General features: G+C 42.7%; 1 protein-coding gene across 5 annotated transcripts in view; it reads left to right on the top strand.

The window, feature by feature from the left end:
• KYAT3 (kynurenine aminotransferase 3) overlaps window positions 1–14084 on the top strand; it is a 29632-nt gene that overhangs the window by 13945 nt on the left and 1603 nt on the right. For 3 of the 5 annotated variants that reach the window (XM_075286570.1, XM_075286571.1, XM_075286572.1), the window contains 11 exons: window positions 1355–1413; window positions 3399–3543; window positions 4537–4686; window positions 5837–5923; window positions 6390–6515; window positions 7302–7422; window positions 8147–8223; window positions 9741–9830; window positions 10109–10295; window positions 11199–11272; window positions 13421–13507. In XM_075286570.1, the coding sequence (XP_075142671.1) occupies window positions 1355–1413; window positions 3399–3543; window positions 4537–4686; window positions 5837–5923; window positions 6390–6515; window positions 7302–7422; window positions 8147–8223; window positions 9741–9830; window positions 10109–10295; window positions 11199–11272; window positions 13421–13507 (1203 nt within the window). Of the gene's footprint in view, window positions 1–225; window positions 1042–1354; window positions 1414–3398; window positions 3544–4407; window positions 4432–4536; window positions 4687–5836; window positions 5924–6389; window positions 6516–7301; window positions 7423–8146; window positions 8224–9740; window positions 9831–10108; window positions 10296–11198; window positions 11273–13420; window positions 13508–14084 lie in introns of those variants that run through there. The other 2 variants (XM_075286569.1, XM_075286574.1) reach the window with 2 other exon arrangements.

Here is a 14084-nt window from a genome sequence, read left to right as displayed (position 1 = left end):
ATATTGAAATATATCAGCCAGGTACGCCAGCTTTGCACACCACTCATCACTTGCAAGCAGCTTTGAATAATCGGACCTCTCGTTTGTCAGAAAAAAAAAAGTACCAGCTCATATGCTGAGTATTCTGCCAACAGTTCATATACTCAGGCAAAAACTCATATAATGAGCAACTGTTAATGAGCTGTTGCTGACTTAATGATTATACACAGCATTATTGGCGGACATTACCTGGGCGGCGGGCAGATGCGAGAGTCTCTCCGCTCTCAGGATGACGCGCTGGCCTCAGTGATGTCATTAAGTCGCGCGAGCGTTCAAAGCTCGCGCATGTGTTATTGTACACGGCTCCTACACTGTAGGAAGTTGTGACTGCGCATCGCTGCACATTGCCGGGGAACAAAACACAGGGGGCACCATAGTTTGGGGAACTTTCCCCGCGGCACACCCGACCATGTGTCGCGGCACACTGGTTGAAAATCACTGCCCTGAAGTATTAAGAAGTAGTTCAGGCACAAAGAACAATGAGCTTCACATGTTTGGATTAATTATCTCTTTTTCCAGCCTTTTCTGACTATTTAAGACCCTCCCCAAACTTGTGAACAGCACTTGAAGGTCAACATGGGAAAGACAAAGGAGCATTCCAAGGCCATCAGAGACAAGATCGTGGAGGGTCACAAGGCTGGCAAGGGGTACAAAACCCTTTCCAAGGAGTTGGGCCTACCTGTCGCCACTGTTGGGAGCATCATCCGGAAGTGGAAGGCTTATGGAACTACTGTTAGCCTTCCACGGCCTGGACAGCCTTTGAAAGTTTCCTCCCGTGCCGAGGCCAGTCTTGTCCGAAGAGTCAAGGCTAACCCAACGACAACAAGGAAGGAGCTCCGGGAAGATCTCATGGCAGTGGGGACGTCGGTTTCAGTCAATACCATAAGTAACGTACTCCACCGCAATGGTCTCCGTTCCAGACGAGAGACGAGACCTTTACTTTCAAAGCCTCATGTCAAGGCTCGTCTACAGTTTGCTCATGATCACTTGGAGGACTCTGAGGTAAGTTGTTCATCACTAATACGCTCTGTAACATGGCGGTGACAGTTGAATGTGCTTGGGGGAGGTGATAGACTACCTTTAATCTTTGATCCCCATGCACCATAAAAAGTGTAAAACTAGCTAACTAATAGATGGTGCAATCTTAGACTAGAAAATATAAAGATTCAGGAGATTTCTCATTTTTCATCAGCACTGTGATAAATCTGGTGCATTTTTACACTGTCTAATACAGTGTCACTACAGTTACTATATACAGAATTTATTTAGATCGTGTTATTTCCTTTACTTTGTTCACAAATGTTTTTATTTCCAGATTATGCCTTCAAGACATAAAAACGCGAGACGTATTGAGGGGCTTGATAGCAATGTATGGTAAGAAGCCACTTGTGTTAAATTAGATCCGTGTGATCCGTGTGTGTTACTATCATTACTATATAGCAAAAGCCAATTGGTGAGGCCCCCTGGGGAACTACAGAGTACACTCGTGCTGGCCATCAATGGAGTAGCGGCCATATACTCACTTTCATTCTTCTTGTATGAGTGATGGCTTTCTTCTTACTGAGTTCTTCTAAACGGGTTGTCTAAACCCAAATGTTTTTTTCATAGATCACTAGTCTAGTGTCTGATCTGTGGAGGTTTAACACCTGGACCCCGCACAGTCTGTACTGTCAGCCTCTGCGAAACTGGAAGCTTCTACAGTGCATGTGCTTGTGTTCAAGTAATAGGAGCCGAGTTGCAGTTCCCTGGAACCACCACTATTCAGTGGATGGAGCTACTGCTCCGATTCTGTTACTTGAATAGGAGCAGCCTGCACATGCTCCTTGTCCACTGCAGCAGAACAGCTGATTTGTATGGGGTCCGAGTGTTGAACCCCCACAGATCAGATACTGATGGTAGGTAAGGTAATCAGTATGAAAAATCCAGGGCAGCTTGGAAGAAGTGAACCACAAGATTTGTTCCGTGTAAAAAAATAAAATAAAAATAATTGACTCAAGACATTTAATATATATTCAATAGAAGGGGTGTCACGAATACTGATATTATGTGGTGCCCATGAATCTCCAATCCAGTATTTAGAAGACCACACGTTCTCACCTTATAGCTGCTGTAGCACTCTATACATTGCATTGGTACCAATCTATCCACCAAACTAGCAACACCTATAGAGTCTCAATCACTGATGGCCACTTTGGTTTTGTGTGACCTAATTTGCAAAGTTGCGAGATTGCTTGATAAAAAAAAAGTTTGCACAAACATTAAAATGACAAAAATAAATGCCAAAAGTGTCATCTGCCATATTTGCAGTAAAAAAAAAAAAAAAAAAAAAAAAAAAAGAAGAGTAAGCAAAACTAAACTTCTGTAAATGAAATAAAGAAATACATGGTTAGCATCGCATCCTTAGGCATGAACAACTACATTGTTAAACTCAATACTGCCATCTGTTGGTAAAGCAAAAATAATTATTGTATGGTTGTATTGTTGAAAGTGAACATTTTTAGAATTAACAAAATCATTTTCCAAATATTTAAAACCATGCATTTCAGCCACAGTTTATTCCGCAGCGCTTTTTGGCTGCGGCCCGCCATGCTTTTTCAAGATTGACACTTATCACCTGTCCACAAGGTGGGTCTCTGACTGCTGGGACTCTCACCAATCACAAGAACAGCCATCCCATGTCTTCCATTTGACTAGAACAGGAGTCACGCATGTGCACTACCACTCCATTCAAAGTCTAAATCTCCATGAACACATCCAGGCATGCCATCTGATGGTCCATTCCGTTCCAATGAAACTAAAGCAGGCTCTATCCTGTCTCATCAGAACAGGATGGATCGGAAGTCCCCATAGAGGTAAATGCATCACCGAATGTACTCAGGTAACACTCTGATGTCACGCCGTATACTATCCTAGTGCATTCTGCTGCAAAATTGGCTCTACATCAGATGCAGACCCGATCTTGTACATGGGGCCTAAAGATAGTAGCCATTGCATAGATAGATACAATTTAGGACTGCCCTAGTATAAATTACTGGATTAAAATCACATTCCCATAGTACAGATTATATGTATCAGATGATTACATAATGATTGTTCCAAAGACATGGTAAAAAGGCGCCTCTGACAGTCCAAAACCAATATCTATGGAACCGGATAGATCCTGGCAAAGTGCAAAGAATTCAGCTCATTGTCAGCTTTGCAGCATTATATAAAACTCCAGATGTTACAGGACATGAAAGGTCCTCTCTAGGTGGGTAACGTTACACTGCATTAATGCTCACCATGTTATGCTACTTTGTAATTATCCCTGGGATCTTACCACTAACCACTACATATGTACTATGTCTGTTCTCATACAGGGTCGAGTTCACAACGCTGGCTGCCGATCCCACAGTGGTCAACCTTGGGCAAGGATTTCCAGACATATCTCCTCCTTCCTATGTAAAAGAAGGTCTTGCTAAAGCCGCATCTGTTGATAGGCTGAATCAGTACACTCGTGGCTTTGTGAGTAAAATATTAGCTTTTTTTTTTTTCTAGAAATATATTGACAACGAACTATATCATGGCTAGTGAGTAACTATATGGTTACAAATTAACTACAAGACCCCATACACACGACTAAGTGTGCTTACGATGTGGGGCAGAGTTTGCAGAGGAGTTTGTTGGATAATACTGGAACATCCAAGTGCACTCATGTCTATGTGGGCTTCCGGATCCATTCCGTTCCGATAACACAGAACAGGATAGGACCTGCTCTATAATCATCCATGTTATCAGAACGGAATAGTTGTGGAAGTTTCCATAGACGTGAATGCATCATGGAGTGCACTCAGATGTCAGTTCAAGTGTTATCCAACTGCATTGCACTGCAAACTCGGCCCCAACTCGGATGCACGCTTGGATATGTGCAAGGGGCCTAACGTCCATTTACAATTGGGCAGAATGTATAATAGTAAATCATATACAGTAATTTATTAAAGGGATTTTCCTATTCACACACCGCTTCATATAGTCATTGCGCTAAATCACACACTGTGCAGGGCGACTGACATGTCCCTCACCACTAGACGTCAGCCTGATGCCTTACCTGGCTTTTTCGACTCAAACTCCATCTAAAACTAGACCTCACTTGGACTCCGACTCCACAGCCCTGGAAATTTTTAACCTGTTCCTATCCTGAACTGAAGGCATCAGAGTCTGTAGCGGCTTCCGAAACTGTGCAGATCCTTCGAGTGTAAGATCTTAGCCTCTCTCTTTTAACCTCCTTGATAGATTTATGTGTCTGTATTTCTATTTTGGGCTTGTTTTTGTGCCCTTCTAAAGTTACAGAGTGACTTCTCTGGAAAGTGACACAATCAACAAGGCCTGATGCAATGACTTTGTGTAGCTGTGGTAGGTTTTCTGTTGAGGAAAGCGGCCATGCTGGATCACTGATACGATCTGGAGTTTTTCAGAGGTGTCACAATGCACATATATATATATGTCTCTTATTGCCAGGGTCACCCGCTGCTGGTAGACGCCCTTTCTCAAGTTTATGGTAAAGTTACAGGAAGGCAAATTAACCCGACCAAAGATATCCTTGTGACGGTTGGAGCATATGGATCCCTATTCAGTGCTATCCAGGGCCTGGTTGAAGAGGGCGATGAGGTGAGTCTTGTTCTAAATGGCATCCATTACTTTTACAGGCCCATTTACCTCAATTGGTCCGTGAGACAGTTTGATCTGTGAAAAAATAGAGCGTGTAAATAAGCTCTTATTCAGTGTATTTCCATAGCACTGTACTGCATTAGCTCCTATATTCTTCATGGTAATATGGAAGCTTTAGATAAACTATAGTTATTGTAGGTTAGCAGGATATTCCTGAATAATGACAAGGTAAGTGCCTGGTTACGCTCGGGTCACACTAGGACTGGGCTCTCTGTTGTTCGGACCTGTCAGGGGACTTGAACGACAGAGAGCCGGACAGCTATAACAGCTTTTACACATGGAGACCAGCAGACCCCATTGGCTATAATGGGGTCTGCTGTTTTGAAAATTAAGGTGCCGGAGAAGAAAGTACTCCGCACATGACTTTTTTTCTCTGCTGATTTTCAGCAGTCTCTACGATGGAGTCTCCATTGTGGTTTTTGTCCTGGACTTTACTCCTTTGCTCTAGTTTGCAAGCCTTACATTGCAAAGAATGAAAAAGTTGATCTTGCAAGACACTTTACGCTGTTGCTGTTTTTCGGCAGTTTGTGGATGGTTCTACGTCCACTACATTGATACAACATATTGCAGCAGGGTAGCCGCCAGCAATTCATCCGGTGGCTGAGCCGCTGTGACTACAATGTATATAGATCTTAGGACATTTTTTGATGTATAAATTGAAGGCTATTTAGATGGAATCGATATAAATTGTCTTCTAATGTGTTTTTAGCTGTCATAATTGGCGGGGCATTGAATAGAGCAGGCCACATAGCATAGATACAATCCCTGCAGCTGCAACAGGCTTCTTAAAGGCCCTCTTTCTTACCAATGAAGGGGTGCTAGTCGAGCCGTTTCGAAAGGTAGAGTTGTGAGTAACCAGTGATATGGGGAAGTCGTATGTAATTTTTTTTTATCAGATATTTATATATTATCTGAAGTCTCTTCTTCATACCCGACTTTACAATGCTGGTAACAATACTAAAAAAATGTTAGTGTTAGGTAAGCAAGCCATGACCTCAGCTGGTGTAAGTGCTACCTATTTAGGTATACTACAGGCATATATTATATTGAGTCTTGCCCTTTTGTAATATAATTCATTCTTATTAACCAGGTGATAATAATTGACCCTTTTTATGACTGTTATGAACCAATGATAAAGATGGCTGGAGCCACTCCTGTCCACATCCCACTCAGATATGTAAGTAGCATCTCATGTTGTATTGCATGTATTGTATCCTGTGCTATAGTATTTGTCAGGATGGTTCTGATGAGTTCTTGGTGAACGATAAGGATGTATTTGTATAGAGAAAGTCTAGGGCAGGGGTAGGGAACCTTCGGCTCGCCAGCTGCTGTGAAACTACAACTCCCGTCATGCTCCATTCACTTCCATGGGAGTTCCAAGAACAGCAGAGCCAGTATACATGCTGGGAGTTGTAGTTTTGAAACAGCTGGAGAGCCGTACGTTCCCTACCCCTGGTCTAGTGCATGCTTGGATTCCCCAATCGGTTGCTGATCATATTGACCAAGACTGGGATCCTTTATTATAGCCATTGGTGGATGTCCATGGCTGACCCTATCCCCTGGGTAAATGTTATTTGTCTTGAATCTTAGCTTTATATTCTAAACCAAGTGTTCTTGATATTCTATATGTTTGGACCTTCCAGAAGGACAGTGGTAAGGTCACTGTAATGAGCAGTGACTGGGCTCTGGATACTGAAGAACTGGCCAGCAAATTCTCTCCCAGAACTAAGGCTATAATCTTAAACACTCCAAACAACCCTATAGGAAAGGTAAGAACATGTCTGCATTGTTTTCATAGCATTTACCATATATTTGTGAAACGGGACGACTACGATATTTTTTTTCTTGTTTTTGAGATGGTTTTTTTTTTGGCAGCTCCTTTGTACTTGTTCTGCTGCCACCTGACAAATTACAGCCAGACTGGTTATAGGGATTCTGCCTAACAACTACAGTCCTGCTCAGACAACCTATTCATGGCAACCATTGTGTCTTAGTCTAGTAACAGCTCAGTCTTGAGTTAAAGGACTCCATAATCTAAGGTGGGGAAAGGGTTTCTTGAAAGCGATGCAAAATAGATTTATCGCTGAGGCTGATGCTGGACAATAAATCTGTCCTCGCTTTAGACTAGTCTGCGTTTTAAAACGCCCTTTAGTTGACTTAGGCCCGGTTCACATCTGCGTTCGGATTTTCTTTTGGGGAGTCCACTTGGGGATCCCTCGAACGGAGACCTATACTCATAAAAAAGTGTTTACATAAGGAAACCCGTGGACCCCATACACTATAATGGGGTCCGTGTGGTTTCTGCTCGGTTTCCACATGAAACATGCAGAGAGAAAAGTGCTGCTTCCAGGACAGCACGGACTCCATTATAGTCTATGGGGTCCACGGGTTTTCCAGGTAACCACCCCTGTATCTAGTTGTAATGACAATAGTAAATCTGGGTTCTCAAAATGACATTAGACGGTCGGTAGAAAAATTCTAACTAGAGTATGACGTATATCTGGATCCTGTTTTCAGTAATATGTGACTAACACATCTTTGCGGCTGTTTTTTAGGTGTACACAAAGGAAGAACTGCAGATTATTGCTGATCTGTGCATAAAACACGACGCACTCTGTATCAGCGATGAAGTTTACGAATGGCTGGTGTACGCCGGAAACAAACATACAAAAATAGGTATTGTATGTCTGTAGTGTTATAGTGTCAGCAGGAAAATAATCGGCATCATACTAATTACCGTATCTTGTAGAGCATCCTTCTGACATCTGCCATAATAGTACAATGTATGTCAGGTATTTAAATATGGTGGCCGCCCAGGAGCTGAGCGGCTGCTATAGCTGCCAGATCCCTGCTGTATTATACAAAGCTGACAGACGCCATTTTCCCAGTGCATGAATGCTGCCATTTTGGGAAGATCAATGGCGCCTAAAACAAAATCCAAGGGCCAGTGATCTGTTTCTATGACTACCGAGAACCTATTGAAGGCTCCCAGGCTTGTCTGGCTTTACTTGTATAACAGGCTGTTCTATGCAGTCTATCATACAAATGCCAGTATTTTGCAGTGCGTTATCGTTGTAATACATTGCATCAAACCCCATGTTTTATTTTTTTCGCTGTTTCACCTCTGATAAAAATTTTACTAAAAAGTTATCAAAGCAATACACATTCCACAAAATGGAATGCAAATTTGATCCAATTACACCCCATTATGAATGCAAAGAGGCAAACTCTTTCCGAATTTGTCTCATTCTGGTTTTATCCCATTGCAAAATTACATTATTATTAAATGCATCTATATACTTTGTGCTCATCCAGTTTTCACTGTGTACACACATATATCAGTCACAGCATGTGTGGTCTTTCATCTGTATGTTTTTTTTTTTTTTGTATTATTTCTTAGCAATGTTGCCGGGTATGTGGGATAGAACAATAACAATTGGAAGTGCAGGAAAGGCATACAGTGTAACGGGATGGAAGGTAAGCAATGCAAGACAATATTCATGTTTTATGTATGTGTTAGTGCTACTTATATTATTATTATTCCTTAGCGCCCCCCCCCCTCCAAAATTACACTCTGTAAGATTAAAGAGGCCGTTTCACCACCAACTCTTACTCTTTGCCTCCTTCTTACAGGGGCAGTTGGAATTTTTTCTTTAGCCCTTACCATTCCCAAGCAATCATTTATGTTAAGTTTCAGGACTATAGTCAGATGGGTGGTCCAAGGCTGGAGCAGAAAGATGGGGACCGCCCACATGACAGTTTTAGACTTCTTTCAGATGAATGCAAGAAATCTGTTTCTGCAGCAGATTACTTATATCTGAATATACTACTTTTTTCTGCTGTCATTCCTTGGATAAATTCATTCCATGGTCATGTGATGGACACATTAAAGTCACAGCACAGTAATCGGACATCTGCCTTGTAACGAGCTGTGCACATGGCTGTCCATCACGCGACCCATGGGCTGTCCATCACGCGACCCATGGGCTGTCCATCACGCGACCCATGGGCTGTCCATCACGCGACCCATGGGCTGTCCATCACGCGACCCATGGGCTGTCCATCACGCGACCCATGGGCTGTCCATCACGCGACCCATGGGCTGTCCATCACGCGACCCATGGGCTGTCCATCACGCGACCCATGGGCTGTCCATCACGCGACCCATGGGCTGTCCATCACGCGACCCATGGGCTGTCCATCACGCGACCCATGGGCTGTCCATCACGCGACCCATGGGCTGTCCATCACGCGACCCATGGGCTGTCCATCACGCGACCCATGGGCTGTCCATCACGCGACCCATGGGCTGTCCATCACGCGACCCATGGGCTGTCCATCACGCGACCCATGGGCTGTCCATCACGCGACCCATGGGCTGTCCATCACGCGACCCATGGGCTGTCCATCACGCGACCCATGGGCTGTCCATCACGCGACCCATGGGCTGTCCATCACGCGACCCATGGGCTGTCCATCACGCGACCCATGGGCTGTCCATCACGCGACCCATGGGCTGTCCATCACGCGACCCATGGGCTGTCCATCACGCGACCCATGGGCTGTCCATCACGCGACCCATGGGCTGTCCATCACGCGACCCATGGGCTGTCCATCACGCGACCCATGGGCTGTCTTCTATCCACTGGAAGTAAACCATGAATGACAGTAAGCAGAGTTCTAGAAGATTGTGAGATATTGATACAGAAAATGTATTGGAAAACTGTAGACCTTTTTATTTTTACAAACAATAACATTTATTTGCTGAAATTGGACAACTCCTTTAAGCATTGCATCCAATACCTATAAAAAATAGTTTCTCATCTATGTCATGTTATTTAAAAAATTTTGATTCCATTTTGGGGGGTTTGTTGCTAAGGGATAACCCCTGTCACTAGCTAAATCTGTGACTGATCGTTTGTATCTTACACGTGTACATTTGTGATTAAACATAGATGCTAAATGGTGGAACGATTATGTAATATTTCTTCCAGCTTGGTTGGTCTATTGGCCCTGCACATCTGATCAAACATTTGCAAACTGTCCAGCAGAACTCTCTATATACCTGTCCTACTCCATTACAGGTAAGTATTACACTGGTGAGACAAATCTATAGTAGTACATTCAATTACAGGGCAGTAATCGGGCGTTCATATTTGCGCCCTGTTTCATTACGCCAGGTTTCCGTCCTCAGCCCTGGAGAAATTGCATAAGGGACTGGGGATATACACGCAATGGTACTCCTTTACTCGCCTTATATTGTGCATTCACGGTTCCTTCCCTTCGGCAAAGGGGATCTGTGGCAGAAAGGAATAGCGCCCCCTACCATGTCCTCCAACCACTCACTGTGTGTTATGTGCAGGAAGCCTTGGCCCATGCTCTCTTCAAGGACCTGGAGAGGATGGATGAGCCAGAATGCTACTTCAAGGAACTACCTCGGGAACTTGAAGTGAAGCGTGACCGAATGGCTTGCTTACTCCAAGAAGCCGGGTTGAAGCCAGTCATTCCAGAAGGAGGATATTTCATGATTGCTGATGTTTCTGTATTAGGTAACAAATCTTTAGTGAGAAAGAATCATGTAAAAGTAAACCCCCTATAATATCAGAGCACCGCCATTGTGAAACCGAGATGTCAACAGTACATAACAACACAAGATTCTGGAATAAAACCTACCGTAACTCCTATTGTAGGTCCTTTAACACATGCAAGCTTATGGGCTCCAAAAATATACAGTATATATTTTACATATAATATAGTGCATACATTAAAGGATTATCTTATCCTTATACATATCTGAATCAGCTGATCATCATGGATATAGCATACCACGGAGAAAGTGTATACAGAGACTCCGGGCGGTGACTGACGACTGTTTAGGCGGCTTCATAGAAAAGCCTCAGGAAAAATATAGTTTACAAAGCAAATAGTGAGTTGTGTCCTGACATCTTAATAGGACTTTCACCTGATCTCACAGCAGGCAGCCCTTCCAATATGGAGTGCATCATTACATATTGTCAAAATATATCTATTTCCAATGTCACTGTTATTTTTATACACCCTATAGAAATTTTCAGACAAAAGCATGCATGCTCAACAGGGGCCCTTGGGTCATGGAGAAATAACCATCTTACTTTAGCTCACGCCAGTTAGTGCAAAATTTTTCTTATCTTATTGCATTTTATTGTTCTTCAGGTTAAATATAAGGGTAGATTAGGGTAGGACAGAGGTGACTACTACATACAACTATTGCTTTAATATCTGCTGCCACCTGGTGGACATTAGGAGACATCTGCATAATACTTTTGGCGCTTCTAAAAACATAGACACAACCTCATTTCTAATGTAAATTCAGCAGTTTTTCAGAATTTGCAAAGTTTGTAACTAAGAGGGTATATAGTGAATTGATACTATCTATGAATATACTCACTGTATGTATTTTTGATCTGTTGAAGGTGTGGACCTTTCCGATATGAAGAATGATGAAGCTTATGACTACAATTTTATAAAGTGGATGATAAAAACAAAGGTGGGCAGCGTTGCGCGAGCAGTCTCTTATATATGTACAGGTTTAGTACAGTACTTTTTTTTTTTTTTTTAATTATTATTATTTTAAACATTGACTCCCTATATTATTGGCCGCCTTTTCACTGGCATCTGGTTGTAGTCGATCTGTTAAACCTTTCTGCTAAATTAATAAGATGGTTCAGTTTTAAAGGAAATTCAGTTCCTGAACGCTGGACTTTATGTAAGCCATATATACCAATACAGGTTAAACAAAATGTATCCCCAAAATATAATAGCTGTAGAATTTGTATTCACCGTCTATCTTACAAATAGGATTGATGGGAGCAACTTCTTCATTGTCCTCTATTTGCAACAAGCCATTTAGATTGGATTTATAGCTATAACTTTTTATTTTGAATGCTAGCAGCCTCTTCTGAGCCTTCCATATTCCTTCAGACATTGCAAAGCTAGTTATAGGAAGTGTAGTAAGCTCTATCCCAAATTGGTCAATGCAGATTAAAGGGGTTCTGATTAAACACATTGCAATGAATGCGTACACATGAAATACATGGATGCCGCACGTGTCTAATAAGGCTTGGCAGGATTTTTGTGGCCCTGAAAATGATTGTGAAACAGCTGAGGAGTGAGATTGTTGTTGCACGCCAGGCCAACACTGTTTTTACTGAAAACAAAAGGTGCAGGCAGTAATTAATATAATGTGTTATTAACCATGTGGCAGTAACAAGGCGCAGGTAATAATCCATGTTTCATTGTGTGAATACACTTGAAGTTCACCACGGCATACAGCAGGAGTCACGCCGCATGCCATCGCCTTCACTGCCCCTATGCTGGTTGTGCACAATATTAACAATGCAGAAGTCCCCTATACCAGCAGCCTTTTCCACGTCCTAACAGACTCATGGGATTTATCAGTCAGGCTGAATTGCACAACGACTGGGGCGGGTGAAAAATTGCATTAATGAAACAGGTATAAGTATTTGCAAAAAATGGGTTTTCCCATAAACAACCATATTACAATGTGTAGATAATTAGTAAATAGTTACATTGTAAATATAGGTAATGTGCAGAGTATTAAAGATTTCTGTAATTATCTTAGTGGGGACAGTCTTTTGTCTTGATAAGTAGCCAATGGAACTTTCTATGATCTGGGACTTGTCAGAAAGGCAGCCATGAATTCCTTATTGCGGCCAGGTTATCAGGTAGGGATGCTACATGTATGAGAAGGTAACCGGGATACAATCAGGAAATCATGGCTGGGTTTCTGATAAGTCCCAGATCATAAAAATGTCTTGCATTCATGGTCATATCCATTGTGTGGATGGGATTAGCCCTCTGCTGAGGGTTGCAGAAACTAGAGATGATCCAGCAATGGAGTGGATGGCAGATGTATGGTATACAGGTAGATAGTGGATGTAATGACAATGAACACAGAAGAAGCAGCATTGAACTGTCCCTATGTGAATTCAACCCAGCAAACATCGCAGAGGCTAACTAAATTGTGTGAAACTACAGATCCCAGAATATACAGAAAATGCACGGACAACCAGAATGGAGTAAGGTCTGGATATAAATAGGCCCTACCATCTTTATTCCGATCAACCAGGCAAGGCTAGACGATAGAGAAATCCAGGTTCGGATGCAAGGCAGTGCATAGCAATGTCCGAAAAAAGTAATACCGTACAACAGTTACTGACTACTGGGTCTGAACATAAATAAACTCCCAACTTCACACCCTAAGCAGCACATATCCTAAGACAATGGTTTGCAATATGCTTTTGTCACTAAGGTACTCACAGTGCAGTAAGCATTGTGGAGTAGGGGAGTTAGTGGCTGCCGTACAAGCGATCATCCCCCACACCCGCAAGGGTTAGTTGTTTTACAGGAGGCCAATTTACCTTTTGGTTCACTTTTGGCATGTGGGCGGAAACCAGAGTGACCGCAGGAAATTCATACAAACAGCTTGGTCGGATTTGAAGCCCGGGGCCCCAGCAACAGTGTTAACCACTGAGCCACCGGGCCAGCGATTTGCTGCTAACTAAAGTTTCAGTTTGGTGTGACGTTTCCTCCTTTACTTTCTATTTCCATGAATATCTTTAGTTGTATCTGAAAACGATGAAACATTTACATGTCCGTATGCTGTGTGTTGTAGAAACTAGCGGCTATCCCATTAACGGCGTTCTGTGGACCGGAAACGAAGAAGCAGTTTGAAAAATATATACGATTTTGTTTTATCAAGGTAAGACAGTGAGTCTAGTACCTGGGTTACTTGGCGACTTGTGGCAGTGCCATATTAAGAGGGCAGATGTTGCACCCAATAAGTATGGTTGCTCATAAATCCAATAGGATTGGGGTTTTGCCAATGGTCAGGTCAAGGCACTTTGTGGGTAGCAACAAGACCACATTCACTGTGTGATGGTTAGTGTGACATTGTCATCTTATGATGTGTGACTACAAACTGCCATGTAGTACTAACCGTAGGGGCCATTCGGAGGTGGGAATTTGAGGCTGATTTATGGGCGAATGTCTCCCCTGAATCAGCGGATAAAAGTAGGGACCTATTCACATCTCTGGTCCTATTTTAGTGGTCTGCTAGTCTGGTCCTCTGACAGACCAGAACAATGGACAGCTGATGTATGAACTTTATCATAAACTAGTTATTATATGTCCTAGCAAATGACTTCCTATGGTCAGACATGACATCACTTGCTCATAGTGGGCAATATGTACCTCCATCTTGTTTCACAATACAGTAAATGATGATGGACGTAAACAGAATGTGCTTCGTCTGCATCCCTAGTTATATTAGTTTTCAG

Source organism: Leptodactylus fuscus, chromosome 9 (genome assembly GCF_031893055.1).
Source record: "Leptodactylus fuscus isolate aLepFus1 chromosome 9, aLepFus1.hap2, whole genome shotgun sequence".
Lineage (NCBI taxonomy): Eukaryota > Metazoa > Chordata > Amphibia > Anura > Leptodactylidae > Leptodactylus > Leptodactylus fuscus.
This window is presented reverse-complemented; position numbering and strand designations above follow the sequence as displayed.